Below are 26,780 nucleotides of genomic sequence, written 5' to 3'. Positions count from 1 at the left end.
GTATGTACCACCGCCACTGGTGTACTATAGCCTTCGCCGTTGACGAAAGCCATGCATGTATAAGTACGGAGGACACATAAAACTGCCGTTTGAATTTGATTAATTTGGGAGTACGTACAGCACCCAGACTTGACTTGAGATAGAAACATCGTTAGCCTTGGGCTTGCTTATTACGTAGGGAACGGAATCCCTCTAATCACTCAATCGCTGCTTCATTCCGGCAAGCTGATTAACAAGGATGGCTAATTAGCTTGAGAGCTGGCCTAATTAGCTCATGAAAATAATTATGTATCCCATAGTTAATTTGTCTATAGGAGGAGGTTGAGGATTCCCCCTGCTAGCTAGCTACATAACGGGACTTGCTGCATATATATAGCATTTTGTAGGCGCAAGTTGCAGCGGACCGCCCGGCCACTGACGCTCGATCGTCGTCTGTCTGGGCTGGCCATCGCATTCTTACGTACGCATTGTGTTAAACTAGGCAAACGGAGCATATCCCTGTCTCGGATCTCGCCGGAGTAAAGTAATGGCCTTCAGCAGCCAGCGTAGTGCCCAATTCTTCCTCCCGGCACCCATCCATCACGTACAGTAGGTGTCATGGATGATGCTCGCTTAGTTAATCATTTTTAGGGTTTTCATCACCCGCTTGTCCGTGAACCGTGGTGCAGGCAGGAATTAACGGATGAATCCAGGCACCACGTACGGCCGGCATGTTTGCAGCGGGTGTCCAGGTGCCGGCGTGTGGTTCCAGCGGCTACGTGCGTGGAAAATGGTGTAGGTTTTGACTTGGTATGGACGAGGACGACGATCCAACAGACATCAGGTGCAGCGGGAATTGTAGTTGGTTGGTTCAGGTTGGACTTGATCGTCATCTTGTCTCCCGCTCTCTGCTAGCTACGTAGATATATATAGCTAGATACCGTCTCCTTCGTCACTCCTGGATAAACTATATACGTTTGTGAGAATATAAATAGGTTATCATCATTGGCCAGTCAGGTGTGCGTTTATATCCTGGGGTCGTCGTAATTAAGCCGTTGTTTGATTTCTGGGACAAATGTGTTCTAGAGGACAAGTCTTGTAGAATTTTTTTTAAAGAAGAGAGATCCAATAACTCATCTTTTCTTGATTTGGTTTCTGAATTGGAACAAGTCGTACGTATGAAAGCGACGGCAACTAGCTACATAACTTGAACAAGCATATATATATATATATATATATATATATATATATATATATATATATATATATATATATATATATATATCGCCGTCGCCACACACCCATCTCCTCCCCTGCTCCCGGCCGGCGCCGTCCCGCCCCCATCTCCTCCCGAGCTTCTGCCGTGCCGCGACGGCTGATCCGGTGCACAACCGCCGTCAGCCACCTGTCGCACGACCGCCGCGTCCATGCCCACCGCCGCTGCTCTCTATCCCCAACCTCCCACCATCTCCTCGACTCCACAAGTCATCGTCGGGCCAACCCCGCGCGTCGTGTGCCTCCGCCACCCCATCCGCCACCTCTGACCACCGCCGCCGCTCATCAAATGGACGATCCACCGTCGCCGCCTACTACATCGACAGGTGAGCTTATGGTGAGTGCCTTCTTTGACCATTCTGAGGAAAGTTTCCACTGGCGCAATCATCCTCTTTTCTCTCTCAATTTTGTTCAAACAATATAGCATTGAATCAGTTACTATGGAAATTGAAAAATTCCTTCTCTGAAGTCCTAGTTTGATGGACAGAAGTCTTCAAAAATTCCAAATTGTCATCTATTTTTGCTGTGGTATGAGTGCCCTCAACTTTTTTGTAATTATACCTATGAGACTGAATAAATTATTTTCAATTGTATGTGTATGTGACAGGTTCCTGATCATGGTGCCATAATTGCGCTCATCCTCTATGGGGTCCATCAGAACTGAAGTGCGTTGCTCGATCAACCCATTTGGTTGCTATTCTTAAATTGTGTGATATGTGGTAATCGAATGTACATCACCAATGGCCTGAGATTGACATCGACGTGCACCGCTTCAGCTACATATCATGAAAGGGCCTCAAGACCTTCCGAAAGCTGCACAAACATGGTGTCATCGATCTTGGGGCTGACCATTCAGGTACTTGCGTTTCCTTCTGTTCTTGGCCTTGAGACCAGTTGACATGAGGAGTATTTTGTTCCGAGGAAGTATAAAGTCTGAAGCTTATAACTTACAGTGTCAGCTTGGTCACTTCTAGTGGGTCAGCATGATAACGATCACTTTGCTAACCTGTCTAACTCATTTTATTTTTCAGCATAGTAATTCCATTACTTCCACCTGATAATTCATATTGATTTAGCTTGATAAATTATATCGTGCCAACAGTTTAACTCGAACCGCTTTGAATACTTATTCTTTTCTATTTTAACCAGATAACTTATGAAACTTCAGCCTGATAACTTGTGATGTATCAAAATGTTTAACTCTAACTGGTTTGAACACTCATGTTTTAACTTCAACTTGATGACTTATGCGGCTTGAACCTGATAATTTATAGTATGTCGGCCTGAATAAATTCTAGTGTGTCAACATGGTAAGAATCACTTTGTTAGCCTATTTAACTCATTTTATTTTTTTCAACATGGTAACTTGAATTTTTTTTGATTGATAATCCATATTGTTTTAGCCTGATAATTTATACCGTGTCAGCATTTTTAATCTGATCTGATTTGAACAGTTTTTTTACTTTCAACCCGATAATTATGCAAACTGAGCATGATAACAATATGTCAGCTTGATAACTTTGAAGTGTCACCACATTTAACTCACACTTTGTCAACATGTTGAACTCATTCTATTTTTTGGCATGGTAACTTCATTTTAGCATGATAATTTATGATGTGTCAGCACAATAACTTGTATTTGTTTTGGCCGATAAATTTGTATTGTTTCGACTTGATAAACCACATTTCTCTTTATCTTATCAGATGGCGGAGAGCCTCATTAACACGGGCTTCTCCAACCGCCGGATGGCCATCCCCCAGCATTCCTTCATGCTCGTTGTAGTCACCCGCTCCGAGTCGCTCAACCTTAGGGCGGCCATCGGCGCCACCAAGCTCGCCAACACGCTCGTCTCGCTAGACGGCGCCATGGTGATCACCTTCTACATAGGTGTGGTCTTCAGCTTCATCCAGGTCACCGTGCAGCGCAACCTCGCCGGCTAGACCATCTCCAGCAAGTTCCAGATCATCACTTTCATGTACTCCGTAAGAAACCAACCAACCATCATGCTTTTGAATTGCTTGCTACATTATGCACAACATGGCTTGCCGCTGATCGACTTTGATTGATTTTACCTGAATTCGGGTTGTGGTCGCGTCTGGCATGTCCTTTGTGATGATGCATTCCTTCGTGATGCTGACATGGTGCATCGACCCATGACCTAGCCTCTTCAGTGGGAAATTCTGACCACGCTAACCAGGTCAGCTACATCATGCTTGTGCTAAGATTGACCAATCCATGTGGTTGTTCATTCATGGAACTAGTGAAGCAAAAAACAAAATCATAGAAGACCCAAAACTCATGGAATCAACCCATAGATTATATAAAAATAGCATGTGGTTTTTGAAAAACATACTCTGGATAACTTATATAAAAATAGCATGGTAATATATGAGCAACATACTTGATAACTTAGGTCAAACACCACGGTAACTCTGTCCAAGGAGGGGAACAAGTTGTTGAAAAACATAGTCCCAGTAACCTATGTGAAAATAGCACAGTAATTTATGAACCGATACCCGATAACATACATACAAACACCACGGTAACTTTGAACAGTGGAAAAATGTTATTGAAAATATACCCTTGGTATCTTTTGTGAAAATAACATGATAAAATATGAACCGTATACCTGATAACTTAGGTGCAAATACCATGGTAAATTTGACCAAGAAGGGGAAAAAGTTCTTGAAAAACATACTCCTAATAACTTATGTGAAAATAACACGGTAATGTATGAACCGTATACCCGATAAGTACGTATAAACACCGTGAGAACTTCGAGCAAGAAGGGGAAAAAGTTATTGAAAAATGTACCCCCAGTAAATTATGTGAAAATAGCACGGTAATACATGAGCCGCATACCCGATAAGTTACTTACAAACACCATGGTAAATTTGATCAAAGGGGAAAATATTAAAAAACATACCCTGGTTACTTATGTGAAAATAGCACGATAATATACGAACCACATACCTGATAACTTACATAAGACACCGCGTTAAATTTAACCAAGGGTGAAAAGGTTGTTGAAAAATATCCCTCATTAACTTCTATGTAAATAACATGGTAATATACGACCAACATAGTTGATAACTTAGGTGAAAATATTGTGGTAATTTGCATCTAAAAAGGAGGGAAGAGGATGATCGGGTTTGTGAACCATGTGAACCGGCGTGAAACGTGCAGAAAAAATGATGGAACTAGGGCGTAAAGTCCTGAAACCTGGACAAGTGAGGCCACTGGTTTGGATTTTCAATTATCGATCGCTGTCTTTTTTTTTCAATCTCGTCTCAGGAAGATACAATTTCCATGTAACTCTTGTAGAATCAGCAAAGGGAGCTAGATCAGCTGGTTGTTGTTGTTACATTTAGTATGGTAGGTTGTGGTTTCAATCCTCTTGTAAGGCCTGTGTTTTTCTTTTTTTTTAACTGCAGATAGTTCGGGTGCAGCGACCTAGAAAACCGGGGAGAGCACGCAACCTCATGTGCGGGGAGGAGAAAATCGGATCGAAGGAGGGGGTTCGTTCGGGAGGTGCGGTAGTTTTTGCAATCTGCCACATGATTGACAGTTATCACATTCCATATATATATATATATATACATATATATATACATATACATATATATATATACATATATATATACATATATATATATATATAAATGAAACGTAAACAATATATGGATGAGGCGTCATTCCATTAAGTGTTAATTCATCAACCAATACATAACGTGTGTTTGAACTGATTCCACTCAAAATATGCTTGGAGTGTACATGTATGCTAAAGAAAGATATATGCGTTACTAGTGGAGTTTCTTAACAAATCAGGACCAATTTGGTCTGTGTTGTAAGCAATAGTAGTATGCTGGAGAAAGGAAGGGACTGGAGCCAATGGCCCGGAGCATAATATATCAGGCGTCCATCCGCATCAACGGCTCTCCAATTAATACTTGTGTGATTCTAAGGCTGACACGGTGACCATAGCAAGCCAGGGAACACAAATTAGTATTCCTTTCGTAAAGAAATATAAAAAGCGTTTAGATCACTATGAGCTAAACGCTATTATATTTCTTTTTAGAGGGAGTATTAGTAATACTCAGTTTCATGCACTCCGGTAGGCCACAAAACTTGGAGCGGAGAGCTGCTAGCCTACCCGCAAAAGGCACGCTACCCCGGCCATATCCATACCCTCATGCATGTTCCTTGCGAAAACGAGTATCTTCTCCATTCATGCATATGCATGAACCACTAGTTAGATGCCCATGGCCAGTTTGTTAGAGCACGCACGCATGCGCCCCCTTGCACGTACACACTGATCACGCGAGAGATGCCATGCGGTTGTGGGACTCATCCGCGCATGCGGGCGGCGTGTGACGTCGCTCGACAACGGGTGTGTTTTACGGCCCCGCGCCGCGCGCGCTCACGGCGGCGGCTCGCACGATCCATCCAAGTGGTGCCAGACGCGGCGCCCTCCCGGCCCGGACCGCCGAGGGGTGGGTCGGGTACGCGCGCCGTGCGCTGCCGCCCGGGCCACGCGTCGCTTTACGCATACGTACGCCCGGTACGCACATCCACTACCACGAGCTGCCAAATCAATTCGTCGTGTTAGACTAGGCTCGGCTTAACCTAGCCGCTGCCACGTGAAGGTAACTAGGGAGGCGACCCTCTACCTCCGATCTCCACCGGCCAGGGCTGGTCCCTTCTCCTTCCGACTACTGCTTCGACGGCAGGAGGAAGGGGGACTCTGTTGTTCCTCCGCACTGTAGCTAGGGATTGATTTTGTAAGTCGTGATGCGTCGTTGGAGTGATGGGAGTGACGCTCGGAAGAATAAATCTGCTTCAGTTCCACTCTCACACCGTCGGTGTTCTTTATGGCAGCGTCTTGGAGTTAATGACATTGTGTGTTTGCAGATCCTTTAGATCGGCGGCGTTAGGGTTCATGGATGGTCTCGGCGAGGCGGCGGCAACGACCCCTTCAGGTGTGTTTCTCCTTCTGCTTTGTCTCCGTTGCTATGGCGTTGTCTCCGACGTCACGATGGAGCTGGGAGGTTTTGACATTCAGGAGTACGCGCAGACAGCTCTCTACGCAGGTGACAACTGCAAGAAGGTGCATGTTGTGCTGATTTGGTGGTTGGCAGCTGACAGTTTTGGTTTCCTCCTCCGATGTCGTAGTTGTGCTGGGGTGCCAATTCTGGAGTTAGATTGCATGTCCGCGGACACATTGCGCCAGTCTGTTTTTTTCAACGGCTATGATTTTGCTTTAGGCAAACTACATTGAAGGTTCGTAAAGCTGCAGAACTGCGATGAAGTCGCGTCGAGCTCGGGTGAAAAGGTGATTTGTCTTCTTTGCCTTGAAAGAGAGGGACATACGCTGGTTTTTTGTATAGGATTATTCTATCTTTTCAGTCATGTAATGCCGTTGTTTACATGGCTTATAACTGAATCTTTATTTTATTAATGAGACACCTATTACCACAAAGAAAAAAGACTAGACTCGTCTTTGCCAAAAAAAGGACTAGGCTCGTCTTTTGATAAACGACTATTTTTTAGCAAAACTAATACCAAATTTAAGAACCAAAAATCATGTTTGTAGAAGATTTAACAACACCCGATCCCCAATTTTTGACAGGTTTTTTTCTATTTTTAATGGGTAAAAGACTTGCCGCATTTATTAATTAAGAAAGGGTTTAGAACAAGTTTGGTCACCCTAGGGCAAGAAGCCGGTAAAAAAACCCTTACTCTCCCGACATGAAATTAGGCCAACTCCAATGCGGAGACCCATTTGGTCCGGCCGCGTCCGTTTGGATCCGCGCAGATAGAAAACGTGGGCCAATGCACTGACGAAAATGGGCAGGTGTCCGTTTTTCTGTCCGCTGTGACCCATGTTCGGTCCAAAGTTGGGCTGAGTTTGCGGCATCGCAGACACAATGCCGACGTGTGCGACGCCCGTCCTTGTCCTCTCCCTGGTCCACCCATTGGTGGCACATCGGTCATTCTTCCTTTCCCTCCTTCACGCTCGACACCCCCGCCCTCGTCGCCGCCACCCATTTTTTGGTCGGTTCGACAGTACTCAGGCCGCCGCCGCATCCAACCACTTCCCAACGGCCACGCCGCATCCACTGGGGCCCACCCCTTGCCGGCATCTATGGTCGCCCTTCCCGGCGTCGGAGCATGATACGTCTCCAACGTATCTATAATTTTGATTGTTCCATGCTATTATATTATCATTCTTAGATGTTTTACAATTATTTTATAACAACTTTATATCATTTTTTTGGGACTAACCTATTGACATAGTGCCCAGCGCCAGTTGGTGTTTTTTGCTTGTTTTTTACTTCACAGAATATCAGTACCAAACCAAGTCCAAACGCAGCGAAACTTTTTGGAGAATTTTTTTGGACCAGAAGACACAACATGGGCCGAAGAAGTACCCGAGGGGAGGCCCGAGGTGGGCACAACCCACCTGGGCGCGCCCAGCAGCCCAGACGTGCCCAGGGGGGTTGTGCCCCCCTCGGTGGCCTCCCGCACCGCCTCTTCGCCCTATAAATGCCGAAATATTTCAGAAACCATAGGGGAGTAGACAAAACACAATTCCAGCCGCCGCAAGTTCCAGAACCACGAGATCCAATCTAGACACCATCACGGAGGGGTTCATCATCCTCAGTGGTGCCTCTCCGATGATGCGTGTGTAGTTCATCATAGACTGACGGGTCCGTAGGCAGTAGCTAGATGGCTTCTTCTCTCCTTTTGATTCTCAATTCAATGGTCTCTTGGAGATCTATTTGATGTAACTCTTTTTTTGCGGTGTGTTTGTTGGGATCCGATGTATTTTGAATTTATGATCAGATCTATATCCATGAATATTATTTGAGTCTTCTTTGATCTCTGATGCATGATTACTTATAGCCTCGTATTTCTTCCTTGAATCTTTGGTTTAGTTAGGCCAACTAGATCGATTTTTCTTGCCATGGGAAGAGGTGCTTTGTGAAGGGTTCGATCTTGCGGTGTTCTTTTCCAGTGACAGAAGGGGCTACAAGACACGCATGTATCGTTGCTATTAAGGATAACAAGATGGGGGCTATTCCTACATGAATGGATCTCGTCTACATCCATCATGTCATCGTTCTTATTGCATTACTCCGTTTCTCCATGAACTTAATACACTAGATGCATGCTGGATAGCGGTCAATGTGTGGAGTAATAGTAGTAGATGCAGGCAGGAGTCGGTCTACAAATCTTGAACGCGATGTCTATATAATGATCGTTGCCTTGGATATCGTCATAATTATTCGATCTTCTATGAATTGCCTAACAGTAATTTGTTTACCCACCGTGCGCTATTTTTTTTGAGAGAAGCCACTAGTGAAATCTACGGCCCCGGGTCTATTCTATATCATATTTGCTTTGAGATCTATTTTTATTTGCTTTTATTTTTAGATCTATTATTCCAAAAACTCAAAATTACCTTGCTGCACTTTTTTATTACTTATTTTGTTTCGCGTTTTATCGAGAGCTATTTATCCAATCCATCACAAATTTATCTATCTTTTTACCATGGAGGGATTGACAACCTTACGCGTCGGGTTGCAAGTATTTGTTCTTTGAGTGCAGGTACCGTTTACATAGTGTTGCTTGGTTCTCCTACTGGATTGATACCTTGGTTTCATAATTGAGGGAAATACCTACCATAAATGTACTGCATCCTCCCTTCCTCTTTGAGGGAAATACAAATGTAGTTCAAGCGACATCAGAGCATGAGAAGGCACGGTCCTTCACCAGCATTGACGCCGCCCTCACCTTCATGGTCATCGCCGGCGGGCGCGGACTTGGACAGGCCTACTGCTGTATGTGGAGATAATTGGAAGTGGCACCGACATGCGGACTTGGACATTCCTACTTTCTAGGAATGCTCGATAGCATAGGGTGTATGCATCGGAAGTGGAAGAACTCTCCATTTGCTTCGCAGGGGCATGTTAAAGCTTGCATACTTGAAGTTATGGCATCACAAGATATCTGGATTTGTCACTCTTTGTTGGCATGGTAGGTTCTTACAATGACATCAATGTGATTCAGCGATCTCCGGTGTTCGGAAGGCTTGCAAAAGGCAACTACCCAAAGGTCAACTTTGAGGCCAATGGCCACCAATACAATAAGGGATACTACCTAGTGATAACTCACAAGTATGGGGGATCGCGACAGTCTTCGAGGATAGTATTTCACCCAAATTTATTGATTCGACACAAGGGGAGCCAAAGAATATTTATGAGTATTAGTAGTTGAGTTGTCAATTCAATCACACCTTAAAAACTAAATATTTCCAGCAAACTGTTTAGTAGCACAGTAGTATGATAGTTTGATAGTTGTAGTAACAGTAACAATAGTAGTTCTGTAATGATTGTAACAGCAGCATCAACGAAAGTAACTTAGCAAATATCAATATGAGAAAAGCGCAGCATCAACGTTCCTAGCCAAATCATCAATCTTGAGCAATTTTTCTTCAACCATAGCATTGAAAGCTTTTTGGGAATTAATGAAATCTTTAATATTGTTCTCAAGATCAGAGGGTATTTTATTATAATTTCCATAAGAATTGTTGTAGGAATTACCATAATTATTAGAGGAATTACTAGGAAACGGCCTAGGGTTGAAATTACCTCTATAAGCGTTATTATCAAAATTGTTCCTTCCAACAAAATGCACATCCATAGATTCATTATTGTTCTCAATCAAAGTAGGCAGATACATATCATTGGGATCAATAGGATCACTCTTACTATCAATTAATTTGATAAGTTCATCCATCTATCCACTCAAAGTATTAATTTCTTCAATCGCATGCACTTTTTTACTAGTAGAAAATCTTTCGGTATGCCATTGAGAGTAATTAGCCATAATATTATCTAGGAGTTTAGTAGCTTCTCCTAATGTAATTTGCATAAAAGTACCTCCCGCGGCGGAATCTAAAAGATTTCTAGATGCAAAATTCAATCTGGCATAAATTTTTTGTATGATCATCCATAAACTTAAATCGTGATTAGGGCAATTTCTTATCATCAATTTCATCCTTTCCCAAGATTGTGCAACATGTTCATGATCAAGTTGCTTAAAATTCATTATATCGTTCCTAAGGGAGATGATCTTTGATACGTCCATTTTGCATCATGCTTTTATATTGATATTTATTGCATTTTGGGTTGTTATTACACATTATGTCACACTACTCATGCCTTTTCTCTCTTATTTTACAAGGTTTACATGAAGAGGGAGAATGCCGGCAGCTGGGATTCTGGGCTGGAAAAGGAGCAAGACCTATTCTGCACAACTCCAAAAGTCCTGAAACCCCACAAAAGTCAGTTTTGGAACATATTAAAAATATTGGGCGAAGAAAGCACCAGAGGGGAGCCAGCCACTGTCAACGAGGGTGGGGGGCGCGCCCTACCCCCTTGGGCACGCCCCCTGCCTCGTGAGCCACCTGGCAGGCCCCTGATGCCCATCTTCTGGTATAAGGTGTCTTTTGCCCTGGAAAAAATAGGGAGGAAGCTTTCGGGACGAAGCGCCGCCGTCTCGAGGCGGAACCAATCTAGGGCTCCGGCGGAGCTGTTTTGCCGGGGAAACATCCCTTTGGGAGGGGGAAATCATCACCATCGTCATCACCATCGATCCTCTCATTGGGAGGGGGTCAATCTCCATCAACATCTTCATCAGCACCATCTCCTCTCAAACCCTAGTTCATCTCTTGTATCCGATCTTTGTCTCAAAACCTCAGATTGGTACCTGTGGGTCGCTAGTAGTGTTGATTACTCCTTGTAGTTGATGCTGGTTGGTTTATTCGGTGGAAGATTATATGTTCAGATCCTTTATGCACATTAATACCCCTCTGATTATGAACAATATGATTTGTGAGTAGTTACGTTTGTTCCTGAGGACATGGGAGAAGTCTTGTTATAAGTAGTCATGTGAATTTGGTATTCGTTCGATATTTTAATAAGATGTATGTTGTCTTTCCTCTAGTGGTGTTATGTGAACGTCGACTACATGACACTTCACCATTGTTTGGGCCTAGGGGCAGGCATTGGGAAGTAATAAGTAGATGATGGGTTGCTAGAGTGACAGAAGTTTAAACCCTAGTTTATGCGTTGCTTCGTAAGGGGCTGATTTGGATCCATATGTTTCATGCTATGGTTAGGTTTACCTTAATTCTTCTTTCATAGTTGCGGATGCTTGCGAGGGGGGTTAATCATAAGTGGGATGCTTGTCCAAGGAAGGGCAGTACCCAAGCACCGCTCCACCCACATATCAAATTATCAAAGTAACGAACGTGAATCATATGAGCATGATGAAAACTAGCTTGACAATAATTCCCATGTGTCCTCGAGAGCGCTTTCCTTTATATAAGAGTTTGTCCAGGCTTGTCCTTTGCTACAAAAAGGATTGGGCCACCTTGCTGCACCTTGTTTACTTTTGTTACTTGTTACCCGTTATGAATTACCTTGTCACAAAACTATCTGTTACCGATAATTTTAATGCTTGCAGAGAATACCTTACTGAAAACTGCTTGTCATTTCCTTCTTCTCCTCGTTGGGTTTGACACTCTTACTTATCGAAAGTACTACGATAGATCCCCTATACTTGTGGGTCATCAATATTGCACCTGCTGAGATAGAAGATATTGATGTTACTATTAAGCTTGCCAATAGAGATACTATTTCACCAGTTGGGATTGTTAGAGATGTTGAAGTCTTGTGTGGTAAAATTAAATATCCTACTAATTTTCTTGTTCTTACTTCCCCACAAGATGACTTTTGTCCCATTATATTTTGTAGACCCTTCTTGAATACTGTTAATGCTAAGATAGACTGCGAAAAGGATATTGTAACTGTTGGTTTAGGGGATATGTCTCATGATTTTAATTTTGCCAAATTTCGTAGACAACCCCATGATAAAGAATTGCCTAGTAAAGATGAAACTATTGGTCTTGCTTCTATTGCCGTGCCTCCTAATGATCCTTGAGAACAATATTTGCTAGACCATGAAAATGATATGTTTATGAATGAAAGAAGGGAAATAGATGAAGTATTGTTTAAACAGGGACCTATTTTGAAACACAACTTGCCTGTTGAAATTCTAGGGGATCCTCCTCCACCCAAGGGCGATCCCGTGTTTGAGCTTAAACCATTACCTGATACTCTTAAATATGCTTATCTTGATGAAAAGAAGATATATCCTGTTGTTATTAGTGCTAACCTTTCAGAGCAGGAAGAAGAGAAATTATTGAAAACTCTGAAGAAGCACCGTGCTGCTATTGGATATACTCTTGATGATCTTAAGGGCATTAGTCCCACTCTATGCCAGCACAAAATAAAATTGTAGAAAGACGCTAAACCGGTTGTTGATCACTAACGACGGTTAAATCCTAAGATGAAAGAAATGGTAAGAAATGAAATACTAAAGCTTCTGGAGGCAGGTATAATTTATCATGTTGCTGATAGTCAGTGGGTAAGTCCTGTCCATTGTGTCCCTAAGAAGGGAGGTATTACTGTTGTTCCTAATGATAAAGACGAATTGATCCCACAAAGAATTGTTACAGGTTATAGAATGGTAATTGATTTTTGCAAATTAAATAAAGCTACTAGAAAGGATCATTAGCCTTTACCTTTTATTGATCAAATGCTAGAAAGATTATCCAAACATACACATTTTTGCTTTCTAGACGGTTATTCTGGTTTCTCTCAAATACCTGTGTCAAAAGAGGATCAAGAAAAGACCACTTTTACTTGCCCTTTCGATACCTTTGCTTATAGACGTATGCCTTTTGTTTTATGTAATGCACCAGCTACCTTTCAAAGATGTATGACTGCTATATTCTCTGACTTTTGTGAAAAGATTGTTGAGGTTTTCATGGATGATTTCTCCGTGTATGGAACTTCTTTTGATGATTGCTTAAGCAACCTTGATCGAGTTTTGCAGTGATGTGAAGAAACTAATCTTGTCTTGAATTGGCAGAAGTGCCACTTTATGGTTAATGAAGGTATTGTCTTGGGGCATAAAATTTATGAAAGAGGTATTGAAGTTGATAAAGCTAAAGTTGATGTTATTGAAAAGATGCCATGTCCTAAGGACATTAAAGGTATAAGAAGTTTCCTTGGTCATGCCGGTTTTTATAATAGGTTCATTAAATACTTCTCAAAAATTTCCAGGCCTCTGACTAATCTCTTACAAAAAGATGTTCCTTTTGTCTTTGATGATGATTGTGTAGAAGCATTTGAAATACTTAAGAAAACCTTGATTTCTGCACCTATTGTTCAGCAACCTGATTGGAATTTACCCTTTGAAATTATGTGTGATGCTAGTGATTATGTTGTAGGTGCTGTTCTAGGACAAAGAGTTGATAAGAAATTAAATGTTATCCAATATGCTAGTAAAACTCTAGACAGTGCCCAAAGAAATTATGCTACTACTGAAAAAGAATTTTTAGCAGTTGTATTTGCTTGTGATAAGTTTAGACCTTATATTGTTGATTCTAAAGTAACTGTTCACACTGATCATGCTGCTATTAAATATCTTATGGAAAAGAAAGATGCTAAACCTAGACTTATTAGATGGGTTCTCTTGCTACAAGAATTTGATTTGCATATTATTGATAGAAAGGGAGCTGAGAACCCCGCTGCAGACAACTTATCTAGGTTAGAGAATGTTCTTGATGACCCACTACCTATTGATGATAGCTTTCCCGATGAACAATTAGCTGTCGTAAATGCTTCTCGTATTGCTCCATGGTATGCTGATTATGCTAATTACATTGTTGCTAAATTTATACCACCTAGTTTCACATACCAGCAAAAGAAAAAGTATTTCTATGATTTAAGACATTACTTCTGGGATGACCCATACCTTTATAAAGAAGGAGTAGATGGTGTTATTAGACATTGTGTACCTGAGCATGACAGGAACATATCCTACGCAAGTGTCACTCTGAGGCTTATGGAGGACACCACACTGGAGATAGAACTGCACATAAGGTATTGCAATCCGGTTTTTTATTGGCCCACACTTATCAAAGATGCCCGTAAGTTTGTCTTGTCTTGTGATGAATGTCAAAGAATTGGTAATATTAGTAGACCTCAAGAAATGCCTATGAACTATTCACTTGTTATTGAACCATTTGATGTTTGGGGCTTTGATTATATGGGACTGTTTCCTTCCTCTAATGGGTATACACATATTTTAGTTGTTGTTGATTACGTTACTAAGTGGGTAGAAGATATTGCAACTAGTAGTGCTGATCATAACACCTCTATTAAGATGCTTAAATAAGTTATTTTTCTGAGGTTTGGAGTCCCTAGATACTTAATGACTGATGGTGGTTCACATTTTATTCATGGTGCTTTTCGTAAAATGCTTGCTAAGTATGATGTTAATCATAAAATTGCATCTCCATACCACCCACAGTCTAGTGGTCAAGTAGAACTGAGTAATAGAGAGATTAAATTAACTTTGCAAAAGACTATTAATAGATCTAGAAAGAATTGGTCCAAGAAACTTGATGATGCATTATGGGCCTATAGAACTGCATATAAAAATTGTATGGGTATGTCTCCGTATAAAATGGTTTATGGAAAAGCATGTCACTTACCTCTCGAACTAGAACATAAGGCATATTGGGCCATTAAAGAGCTCAATTATGATTTCAAACTTGCCGGTGAGAAGAGACTATTTGACATTAGCTCACTTGATGAGTGGAGAACCCAGGCCTATGAGAATGCCAAACTGTTTAAAGAAAAAGTTAAAAGATGGCATGACAAAAGGATACAAAAGCGTGAGTTTAATGTAGGTGATTATGTTCTATTATACAACTCTCGTTTAAGATATTTTGCAGGAAAGCTCCTCCCTAAATGGGAAGGTCCTTACGTTATCAAGGAGGTCTATCGTTCCGGTGCCATAAAAATCAACAACTTTGTAGGCACAAATCCGAAGGTGGTGAACGAACAAAGAATCAAACATTATATCTCAGGTAATCCCATAAATGTTGAAACCAATGTTATTGACACCATAACCCCGGAGAAGTACATAAGGGACACTTTCCAGAACGTTTCAGACTCCGAAAAGGAATAGGTATGTGGTACGGTAAGTAAACCGACTCCAAAACATCTCTAACAACAATTTCTCTCTCTTTTGGAATACTTAAGAAAGTAGGAAAATAAGTAGTCTGGAAAGGACGCGAGGCATCCACGAGGGTGGAGGGCGCGCCCTACCCCCTACCTCGTGGGCACCTCGTGTGCCCTCCGGACTCCATTTTCTTGCACGATACTTCTTTTGGTCGGCAAAAATTCATTATATAATCTCCCGAAGGTTTTGACCACCGTACCATGACGAAGTTCTCTGCTTTTGTGTCGAGCTATTTTTCTGACAGATCTAGATCACCATGACGTCTTCAAACGCCCCCAAGGATAAATTTTTCAAGAAGTTCATCAACCCCTACCTTGCGGAGGTGCTGAAACACCCTTAAACCATTGAGATGCGTGAGGGGATGCTGCACATCCGCGATGTTGAGGGACCAAGGAGGACCAGAAGCATGGAGACAAGACTCGAAGCAATGGAGCAACAAGTTTTCAAGTGCCAGTGGATGGTGGAATGCGGATTCAACGCCAACCATATGGTGATCGCGGAGTTCACCAACAGCCAGAAGCTGGATACCAAGAACATTGGGGAGACCATCTTCAAGCTTCACGGGAAAATCGAGCACCTCCAAGCCCAGATCTATGACCCGCAAAACCAAAACTATGAGTATGAATATAGATTCAAGAGGATGAGTTTGGCTGCAGATTTGAGGATCTCGGAGACTCGATCATCCTTTTATGATGGTGAGCCTATGCCTTGGAAGATGGATGACAAGCCTACATCATCAACAACCCCATCATCACCACCTCTGAGGAAAGAGACATAAATACATGGGTATGGGCACTCCCCTTGGCAACTGCCAAGCTTGGGGAGGTGCCCACGGTATCGTATCACCATCACACTTCTATCTTTACCATTTTTCTTAGTTCGATCCTTTTGGTTATATCTTGATCTAATAGAATAAAGTTTACTATGATCTAGGTTTGAGTTTTTGTGTTGATCCTCATTTATGTAATCGAGTCCGTGAACTATATATAATAAAGATTAGTCTTGAGTCGAGGGATTGGTTATCTGGCTATGATCTTGAGGGAAATAAAAGAAAAAAAGAATAAAAGGAAATAAAGAGAGCATATTGATCTTATGGAGAGTAATGACTTCACATATAAAGAGTATGATGAGAAGGTTGTTGAGAGCTGACAAACATAGTTTTGGTCATCGTTGCAATTAATAGGAAGTAATAAAGAAAGAGAGGTTTTCACATATAAATATACTATCTTGGACATCTTTTATGATTGTCAGCACTCATTAAAATATGACATGCTAAAAAGTTGATGTTGGACAAGGAAGACGACGTAATCGGTTATGTTTTCTTATATCCGAAATAAATTATATTGTCATGGATCATGCAACATGTTGAGCTTGCCTTTCCCCCTTATGCTAGCCAAATTCTTTGCACCAAGTAGAGATACTACTTGTGCTTCCAAATATCCTTAAACCCAGTTTTGCCATGAGAGTCCACCATATCTACCTATGGATTGAGTAAGATCCTTCAAGTAAGTTGTCATTGTTGCAAGCAATAAAAATTTCTCTCTAAATATGTATGATCTATTAGTGTGGAGAAAATAAGCTTTATACAAGCTTGTGATATGGAAGAAATAAAAGCGACAGATTGCACAATAAAGGTCCCTATCACAAGTGTGAAAGTGCTAGTTATGGACTAGAGGGGGGTGAATAGGCGATTTTTATGAAAGTCCTCAAAACATGGGGGCTTTGAAGACAACCGATGGGAATGAACCTATTGATATGCAGCGGAAGGTAGACTACACTAGACAAGCCATAGTCAAGTAAGCAATGAAGTGAAAGCACGAAGACTATCAGCAACTAGGTAGTAAGGATCAGGATGGAAGATAGTATGAAGCCAAACAGTAAACAGTCTTAACTCAGTGAAGTCAATCAGATCATACAGGCAAGAAATGACTTCACGAAGACAAACTGTGAAGTAAAGGGAAGTGAAGGATAGAACCAGTAGCTTGGTGAAGACAAGGATTTGGTAGACCAGTTCCAGTTGCTGTGTCAACTATGCGTCTGGTTAGGGAGGCTGAGATTTAACTGAGAAGACCGCGTCTTCACCTTATTCCCCTTGAGCTAAGGACACACAGTCCTCACCCCAATCACTCTGGTAAGTCTTCAAGGTAGACTTCCAAACCTTCACAGACTTCGTTCACCGGTGATCCACAATGACTCTTGACGCTCAAAACGCGACGCCTAACCGGCTGGAGGATTCACAGTCCTCAAGTGTAACAAGTCTTCAGATCACGCGGACAGAAAGACTTCAGTGATGCCTAACACTCTTTGGATCTGGGTGTATAGGGCTTTGTCCTCGCAAGGATCTCTCTCTCAAATGCTTCGGAGGTGGGTTGCTCTCAAACGACAAAAGCCGTGAACTAACTCTGAGCAGCCACCAATTTATGGTGTGTAGGGGGTGGGCTATTTATAGCAAGGAGGCAACCCGACCTGATTTGTCCGAAATGACCCTGGGTCACTAAGGAACTGACACGTGTCCAATGGTCAGATTTCAAACACACGCGACAGCTTGACTTGGGCAACAAGTAAAGCTGACTCATCCAGATCTGGATAAGATTTGCTCTCATTGTCTTCGCTCGAAGACATAGGATTTGGTTGAGCATCACATTAGTCACTCTGACTTTGTTCACTTGGACCCCACTTAACAGTACGGTGGTTCCTATGACTCAACACAGAAGAAAAGGAAGCTACGAAACAACTATGTCTTCGCACTCCATAGTCTTCATGCGATGTCTTCTCATGTCATAATCTTCACTTTGAATATCTTCACAGACCACCATTGTCTTCATACATTTTTAGGGGTCATCTCTGGTAGGTAATGAAGGAAATATGCCCTAGAGGCAATAATAAAGTTATTATTTATTTCCTTATTTCATGATAAATGTTTATTATTCATGCTAGAATTGTATTAACCGGAAACATAATACATGTGTGAATACATAGACAAACAGAGTGTCACTAGTATGCCTCTACTTGACTAGCTCGTTAATCAAAGATGGTTATGTTTCCTAACCATGGACAAAGAGTTGTTATTTGATTAACGGGATCGCATCATTAAGTGAATGATTTGATTGACATGACCCATTCCATTAGCTTAGCACCCGATCGTTTAGTATGTTGCTATTGCTTTCTTCATGACTTATACATGTTCCTATAACTATGAGATTATGCAACTCCCGTTTACCGGAGGAACACTTTGGGTACTACCAAACGTCACAACGTAACTGGGTGATTATAAAGGAGTACTACAGGTGTCTCCAAAGGTACATGTTGGGTTGGCGTATTTCGAGATTAGGTTTTGTCACTCCGATTGTCGGAGAGGTATCTCTGGGCCCTCTCGGTAATGCACATCACTTAAGCCTTGCAAGCATTGCAACTAATGAGTTAGTTGCGGGATGATGTATTACAGAACGAGTAAAGAGACTTGCCGGTAACGAGATTGAACTAGGTATTTGGAATACCGACGATCGAATCTCGGACAAGTAACATACCGATGACAAAGGGAACAACGTATGTTGTTATGCGGTCTGACCGATAAAGATCTTCATAGAATATGTAGGAGCCAATATGGGCATCCAGGTCCCGCTATTGGTTATTGACCGGAGACATGTCTCAGTCATGTCTACATTATTTTCGAACCCGTAGGGTCCGCACGCTTAAGGTTTCGATGACAGTTATATTATGAGTTTATGAGTTTTGATGTACCGAAGGAGTTCGGAGTCCCGGATGAGATCGGGGACATGACGAGGAGTCTCGAAATGGTCGAGACGTAAAGATTGATATATTGGACGACTATATTCGGACATCGGAAAGGTTCCGAGTGATTCGGGTATTTTTCGGAGTGCCGGGTAGTTACGGGAGAAGCAATGGGCCTTGATGGGCTTTAGTGGGAAGAGGAGAAAGGGCCAAGGGGCTGCTGCGCCCCCCTCCCCTCTAGTCTGAATTGGACTAGGGAAAAGGGGGCCGGCCACCTCTCCTTCTCCTCCACTTCCTTCTCCCTTCCTTCCCTCTTGGTGGACTCCTACTAGGACTTGGAGTCCTAGTAGGACTCCACATCCTGGCCGCACCTAGCCTTGGCCGGCCTCCTCCTCCTCCATCCTTTATATACTGAGGAAAGGGGCACCCCATAAAAACAAGTTGATCCACGTGATCTTTTCCTTAGCCGTGTGCGGTGCCCCCAGCCACCATAGTCCTCGATAATATTGTAGCGGAGTTTAGGCGAAGCCCTGCTACTGTAGTACATCAAGATCGTCACCACGCCGTCGTGCTGACGGAACTCTTCCCCGACAGTTTGCTGGATCGGAGTCCGGGGATCGTCATCGAGCTGAACGTGTGCTAGAACTCGGAGGTGCCGTAGTTTCGGTGCTTGATCGGTCGGATCGTGAAGACGTACGACTACATCAACCAAACGCTTCCGTTGTCGATCTACTAGGTATGTAGATCATACTCCCCCTCTCGTTGCTATGCATCACCATGATCTTGCGTGTACGTAGGATTTTTTTTGAAATTACTACGTTCCCCAACAGGTAAACCGAATCAGTATGGGACTACTATTTGTGTTATCCTGCAATTCTCACAAACACATTAGTCCCTCAACCAAGTTTGTCGTCAATACTCCAAAACCAACTAAGGGTGGCACTAGATGCACTTACAATCTCCCCCTTTTTGGTGATTGATGACAAATCGGTTGAAGTTTTCAACGGGAATAAAAGTATGTGTAAGTTGAAGAATTAAGGTATTGTCTTCATAAGTAGCAAAGGCTCCCCCTGAAGATGTGCATATAAGAAGTTTGCTTTTGAATGCAAATGCACATGGCAGGTTTTACTTTGTGGAGATCCTCTCCAGCTTATGAAGACAATTCATCATGCATATAAAGAGATAACGAAGATAATGACATGCATAATGAAAAATGGACGTCCGCGGAATGGCTTCATGCGGAATTTATCATCGCATCACAAGGTAGCATAATAAAGTAGTAGACGACCATCGAGTTTAAGTGTTACAACTCAAAGAACCAAATGTTTCAAAAGATGAGAGTTGTAAAGACTTAGCAAAAATAAAGCAACCACCCATAAGGACCCACTTGAAGACTATCAACTCATATGCTTCTCCCCCTTTTGTCAGTAATGACCAAAAAGGTTTGAAGCCATAGAGCATCTACTCATTCCCATCAGGAGTAGATGAAGGAACAGGGTCGACATTGGAGTTCGGTGGTGCAGATGGGCCTGGTGCAGTGTCGAGATGCAGTGAAGCCATGGTTGGTGAAGTGGTGTCGTCTTCTTCATCGACGACTCTCGCAACAACAGTTGCAGCGAAAGATGAATGCTCAGAATCTTCAATTGAGGGAGTGTGGAGCCAGCTTGCATTTTGTGGAGGCTTGGAATCAAACTTGAAGCCCTCAGTGAAGCCATCTTCACGAAGATCGTCTTTAGAGCATAGCCGTGTGAGACTCTTCTAGGACCGCTGACAGGCTTCATGGGCAACGAACGAGTTCTTGGTGGCCAAATTTCAAATGTGATTGACACCACCAAGATACTCTACATCTGACACTTGAGCCAGTCATGATGCCTATCCGGCTTCTGATGTAAGTCCACGAGAAGCTCTCGGTCATTGAGTACACGAGAGCGCTTCCGAGGCCTTTGAGCAATTGTACTGTCAGTGGCTTCGGTGTTTGCACGATGGGGCACACACATGTTGCCAGCCAGAGGATAGGAGGGAGTGGCAGCGTTGGGGACATGAATTCCTTCTATTGGTTGCGTGAAGCTTTGATGCTCAACATTGTGAAGATATAGAGGTTGCTTGGCAGGCTCTGGGTAGATGGCTTCAATGGACAGATCAACCTCAGGCATGAAGACTAGATGTTTGTGCACTGAGGGTTGATAGTCAATAGTAGAATGGAGTTTGATCAGGCGCATCACCCATGGAGCATAAAACTTGAGGCCAAACAGATCAATCCCTGATGCAGCAAGTTGTCTGATGAAGAAGCCCTGGGTATTGAATCTGATGCCATGGATGATATAAAATACCAAAGTCTTCATGGCTCCTTCCAGTTTGGCTTCAGAAGAGTGTCCTTTGATTGGCCAGAGAGTACGCCTTAGAATATGATAAACAGTGCGGGGCAAGTACTCGAGGTCCTTGACAAAGAACTCTTTGGGGTATTCAACATCGGAAGGCAATGGCTTCATCATACTTATCATCTCACTCATATTTGGCTCGGGCCTCTGGAAGATACTCTGCAGTTCATCGCGATGATGCTGACAACCAGGCTCATAGAACTTGCCTAGAGTGGGCAGGGAAGTAAGCTCGATGATGTCTTGAGCTTTGGCTTCATGATGCACATCTCCTGTCATCCACTCAAGAATCCATGTCTTCAAATCCCCATTGTAGGCTTGTAGCCGCGAATATGAAGTGTTGCATAGAATTGTAGCAACAGTTCTTCATTCCAGTGCTCCTTGTCCGTAATGAACGGCAGAAGACCAACCTTCGTAAAGCAGTCAAGAGCTTCTTCCAGACAGGGCAGCCCAGCAATAGCTTCACAATCAAGACGCGTGTGTGGAAATATTCACTCTTGATTGTATAGAATGCATGAGTAATAACTGCGCTGCTGATGGCTCCAAAATAGATCAGAAGAGATCTTTGGCTTCGAATATGGATTCTTGGTGTTGTCGAAGAAGGTGTTGTGAGCTCTGAAGTTGTTCACGCTGAAAGATCCTGCCGAAGTTGCAGCACCTGGAAGCCTTGGCAGCCTTGGCTTTGGCTTCTGAACCGGAGGCCGCTGCTCCACATGGTAGTCATACTGTGGTCCTAGAACAGTGGGAGGAACTAAGATAGGCCATTTCACGGTGACCAGCTGTCCATGATCAAAGGCATGTTCAATGGTGTGAGGCCTAGGAGGTGGAACAGTGGCTTCAACATTTACATTGGCTTCAGGTTGCACATGAGCTTCAGGCACTACATTTTCTTTAGGCTCCACATTGTGTTCCGCCATGACAGTGTCACTGGCTTCAACATTGTTGTTTGTGGCAGCCTCAGTGTTTTCAACCTTTGTTTGCTGAATAACAGGAGGGTCGGGCACAATCACATTCTCCTCGAGAATGACTGGTTCTGTAGCAGGGGTGTGGCAACTCTTTCTTCTTCTCTTTCTTTTTGATCTTCATCGGCTGATGCAGCCGGAATATCTTTAGCAACTTTAGCTTCAGACTCGGAGACATTCATAGTAGGGGTGGCTTCAGGAAACACTTGACGTGCTACTGAGCTTTGTTGTGCTTCCCCTTTTGGAATGATCGACATGGTGACCTGTGGCCTGGGGCCTTTGCGAAGCCAGCGGAATGCGGGCGACGCCTGTGGTGATGGAGAGGTCTACACCATGTAGTTTTCATCGTCAAGCACCGGAGTGGTGACTTGAGGTGGTGGAGTTCTAGGTGTGTCTTCATAGACGGGGGTGTCTTGCTGAGGGCGGTCGGCCCATAAGTCATCCTGAGCAATTGGAATCAAGGGACGACCAATGCTGATGAGTTCGCTATTCGTAAGAATAAGCGATGATACTGATTGGTGCTCGATCTGAGGAAGGACTCCATCATCTTCAACATTGTCATCATGACCAATGTCTTGAGCTGTGGTGGGGTCAACAGATGGAACTTCTTCATTTTCAGGAGCCTCTGTGGAAGCAGGCTCATGGATTACCAGACGACGCTCTTGATTTCGTGAGGTAGGAAGAGCAACAGAGATGGGTTCAACATTGAGGGGCTCACAGGCGGCAACACGCCCTTTCTTTGAAGACTTTGTCTTCAACTTCTTCTTGGATGGGGCCTCATCAGAGACATTATTGTGCTTGCGTTTCCTGGCATCAGCTTTAGCTGCCCTTGTCTTCTTCAGTTCAGAAGCTACTGAGGAGACCTTAGGCTTCGAGCCTGTCATGCTGGTAGGGAAGACAATGCGAGGTTCTTCCTGCCTTGATGCTTCAGTTCGGGCCACAACATACTTCTTCGTTGGCTTGGCAGCCATTCTGGGGTCGATGCCAGGACGCCCAAGAGCTTTGCACTTTTCTGCTTCATTATGTGCTTGAACACATTTCTACGCGAAGTACTTCATGCGTTCTCGTGAGCCTTTGGCTTCTTCACGCTTCTTGTGAAATTGTTCCTTGAGATCATGCAACAACTTCTTGAAGATCTAAACATATGCCACGCTGAGCTTGGCCATGTTCTTCTTGAAGTGAGCCTTCTCATAGTCAATCTTGTTCTTGAGCTCAACTATCTTTTGAGCCAAGGCCAACTCATTAGTAATGGCTCCATAGAATGTGATGCTGATGGCCACAAGAAGTTGAAGATCATCAATGCTGATGCTCTGGTCGTCGTACCACTCATCAATGAAGTTGTTCAGTATATCAACATCAAATAGGGGCAGATCATTGAAGATCTCCGCCTCTTGCTTGCTCTTGATGAGTTTCTCAAGTGCGTCATCACCAAGATCTTCGTCACTGGACAGATCAATGGTGTCATCTTCGTTCCTCAGAACAGCAGCTGGAGTCAACTCATGCCCTGAAATCCTCTTGGGCTTCTTGGCTTTCTTGGTATTCTCGGCCTTCTTGGAGACACGTGACAGGTCTTCAGACTGCACACTGGCTTCAGGAGGTGCAGTGGCCAATTGCTTCAGTGTCGAAGCTTTTGATGTGGCAGAGGGCTTCGAAGCTTTTGTCTTCTTAGTCTTCTGCTTCGGTGGTGCTGGCGCATCTTCAGAATCTGTGTCATCAGCAGATTGATCCACCGTAGCCCTCTGGGCAGCGATATGTGAGAGAAGACCATCAAAGTTGGTGAAGGGGGCGATGACATTTGGATTGGTATCGCGTGTGTCGTCAGCCCTTGGAGCAGATGGACCAGGGTTGAAGTTGTGGCCCAGCTCCTTCTTGTTCTTGGTGGCTGACTCCTTTGCAAACTGATAGTTGCACTTGAACACATTGTCTTCACGACACCATAACAAGGATGATGGGTCGGCATTCTCTGTCTTCGGTCCTCGAACCATGCATGGGTAGAAGCCTTGATCAATGGCTTCAGACTTGGACTTGGGCTGAAGATTTCGGTACAGAATATATCCCCATGGTTGCTTGATAACATTCTTCTCTGCATAGTCGGGGGTCACGAAGTTGTACTTGAACCATTCTTCTGCCCAATATCTTCGAATCCATTGGATTCGTATCTTGTGCTGATTATAACTTTCTTCAGGATCTAACTTGTACAATTCGTACAGATCCAGAGGCAGATCTAGAGCTGTGTTGCCTCTGCTCTGTCTGCCACCTTTCCTGGCAGATTTCTCAGTGGCCATTGTATTCAGATTGAATGGCTTCAGAATAGTGAATGGCTTCCGTCTGCTTGTGAAACAGGAGCTGGCTTCAGGGGAGTGTATATGTTGTTGTAAGAACTCTGCAAATGAATGCAGACTATGAGAACCAAGGGTTCTCCCACGGACATGTACCTGTGACAGCATTAAGGTGCGAGGGAAGGGGAAGAGGTCATATGCATTCTCAGAAGATTTTGAAGAAAAATTGGTTTGAAGACATTGACCTCATAGAGCGAAGACATTCACTTATTTGAAGAGAGTCGGTTCCAGATTTGTACGAATCCATGAATAAGTACAAGTGAGGAATCCAACTAGTTATGAGGCATAAGTGAATATACTTGGCATGATATTAGATGCAGATAAGGATGGTTCCATATTTGGAAGTGAAGAAACCACTTTTGGTTGAACTGCTAGACGAGGTAGAGTTGGAGGCCGAGCAGTTCAATCTTCTGTGCCCTAAGTTGGCGACAGAAAACACCTACGGCGACGGCGAAGAGGATGAGGTCCGTGACCGGCGTGAGGACAACGTCGAAGAAGTTGCGGAAGTCAAGCGCTTCGTCTCCAGCTATCGGTGTCAAAACCGGCGGATCTCGGGTAGGGGGTCCCAAACTGTGCGTCTAAGGTCAATGGTAACAGGAGACATGGGACACAAATGTTTACCTAGGTTCGGGCCCTCTCTATGGAGGTAATACCCTACTTCCTGCTTGATTGATCTTGATGAATATGAGTATTACAAGAGTTGATCTACCATGAGATCGTAATGGCTAAACCCTAAAAGTCTAGCCAGTCTGACTATGATTATGAGATACCTATCTATAGACCTAGCCCTCCAGTTTATATAGACATCGGAGGGATCTAGGGTTACATAAGGTCAGTTACAGAGAAAGGAATCTTCATATTTGGACACCAAGCTTGCCTTCCATGCCAAGGAGAGTCCCATCCGGACACGGGTAGAGTCTTCGGTCTTTGTATCTTCATAGCCCATCAGTCCAGCCCATGTCCAATAGGTCGGACGCTCGAGGACCCCTTAGTCCAGGACTCCCTCAGTAGCCCCTGAACCAGGCTTCAATGACGAGGTGTCCGGCGTGCAGATTGTCTTCGGCATTGCAAGGCAGGTTCCCCTTTTCGAATACTCCAAGATAGTCTTCGGACGCAATGAACATGTCCGGATCTGCAACAAAAGTACCACGCACAACCGTAGAGAATATAATATTGCACGAGTCCAATCTGCTGACAACTTTTTGTAATGTGACATCACGTCTGCTTGGTCATCATTTTAAACCGTTTTCCGTCTACCGTTCCATGTTTTGAGATGCGGTTTTAATAGGCACGTCTTGTCTAAGCAGAGATCGTGTCCCTTTATTGCGGGATTCTCATCAATACGGGCGTGGGTAATATAACCGTGTCGTTTACACAACCTTGGGAACAGGCGGGTTTTAAGGCGAGTGGGGAGGCGCTTGATATTCACTGCCTTTATAAGAAGATAAGGATTCCCTTTCTTCACCCACGCCTTCTCTCTTTCTCTATCCTTCCATTCTCGAGCTCCAGTGCCCAAGTCCTCATTCTTTCCGCCTCAAGGAAGCACTCAACCATGTCCGGATCTGGAGGGCAAGGCAAGTGGATGGACTCCTCCGTTAGGGAGAAGGACATCACCAGGCTTCGGGAGGCTGGGTATCTGTCGAAAGAAATCGCCCACCAGCTTCCAGCCAAGGGGCAAATCGTCCCGACCCCGAAGCCCAACGAGAGGGTGGTGGTCATCCCTCATTTCGCCTGGGGGTTAGGGTTTTCTCTCCACCCTTTCGTCCGCGGGCTTATATTCTATTACGGGCTAGATTTCAATGACCTAGCCCCGAACTCTTTCCTCAACATCTCGGCATTCATTGTCATGTGTGAGGCCTTCCTCCGCATCCAACCCCACTTCGGACTGTGGCTCAAGATCTTCAACGTGAAGCCGAAGGTGGTGGATGGCCAGCACGCGGAGTGCGGAGGC

The 26,780-nt window shown here is 43.6% G+C and overlaps 1 protein-coding gene across 10 annotated transcripts; it reads left to right on the top strand.

Annotated features, from left to right (window-relative positions):
* The first annotated feature begins 1,270 nt into the window (after window positions 1–1,270).
* Window positions 1,271–8,124, top strand: LOC125544871 (WAT1-related protein At3g30340-like). 10 transcript variants are annotated; one of them, XR_015619286.1, is made up of 5 exons: window positions 1,271–1,580; window positions 1,862–2,110; window positions 2,959–3,237; window positions 6,167–6,234; window positions 6,330–8,124. XR_015619286.1 is itself a non-coding variant. In XM_087547586.1 (4 exons), exons 2-3 carry the CDS (start codon window positions 1,982–1,984, stop codon window positions 3,193–3,195), a joined length of 366 nt encoding a protein of 121 aa, XP_087403712.1. In that variant the 5' UTR covers window positions 1,271–1,580; window positions 1,862–1,981; the 3' UTR covers window positions 3,196–3,237; window positions 6,167–8,124. The 10 variants fall into 10 exon arrangements, 8 of the variants coding, with proteins under 8 accessions (XP_087403712.1, XP_087403710.1, XP_048564607.1 ...); XR_015619285.1 differs by adding an exon at window positions 4,690–4,786 and having other exon boundaries at window positions 6,167–8,123; XM_087547586.1 differs by having other exon boundaries at window positions 6,167–8,124.
* The last annotated feature ends 18,656 nt before the right edge of the window (window positions 8,125–26,780 follow it).

The sequence above is a fragment of the Triticum urartu genome, chromosome 3A (genome assembly GCF_056163025.1).
Source record: "Triticum urartu cultivar PI428250 chromosome 3A, HENAU_Tu73, whole genome shotgun sequence".
NCBI lineage: Eukaryota > Viridiplantae > Streptophyta > Magnoliopsida > Poales > Poaceae > Triticum > Triticum urartu.
This window is presented reverse-complemented; position numbering and strand designations above follow the sequence as displayed.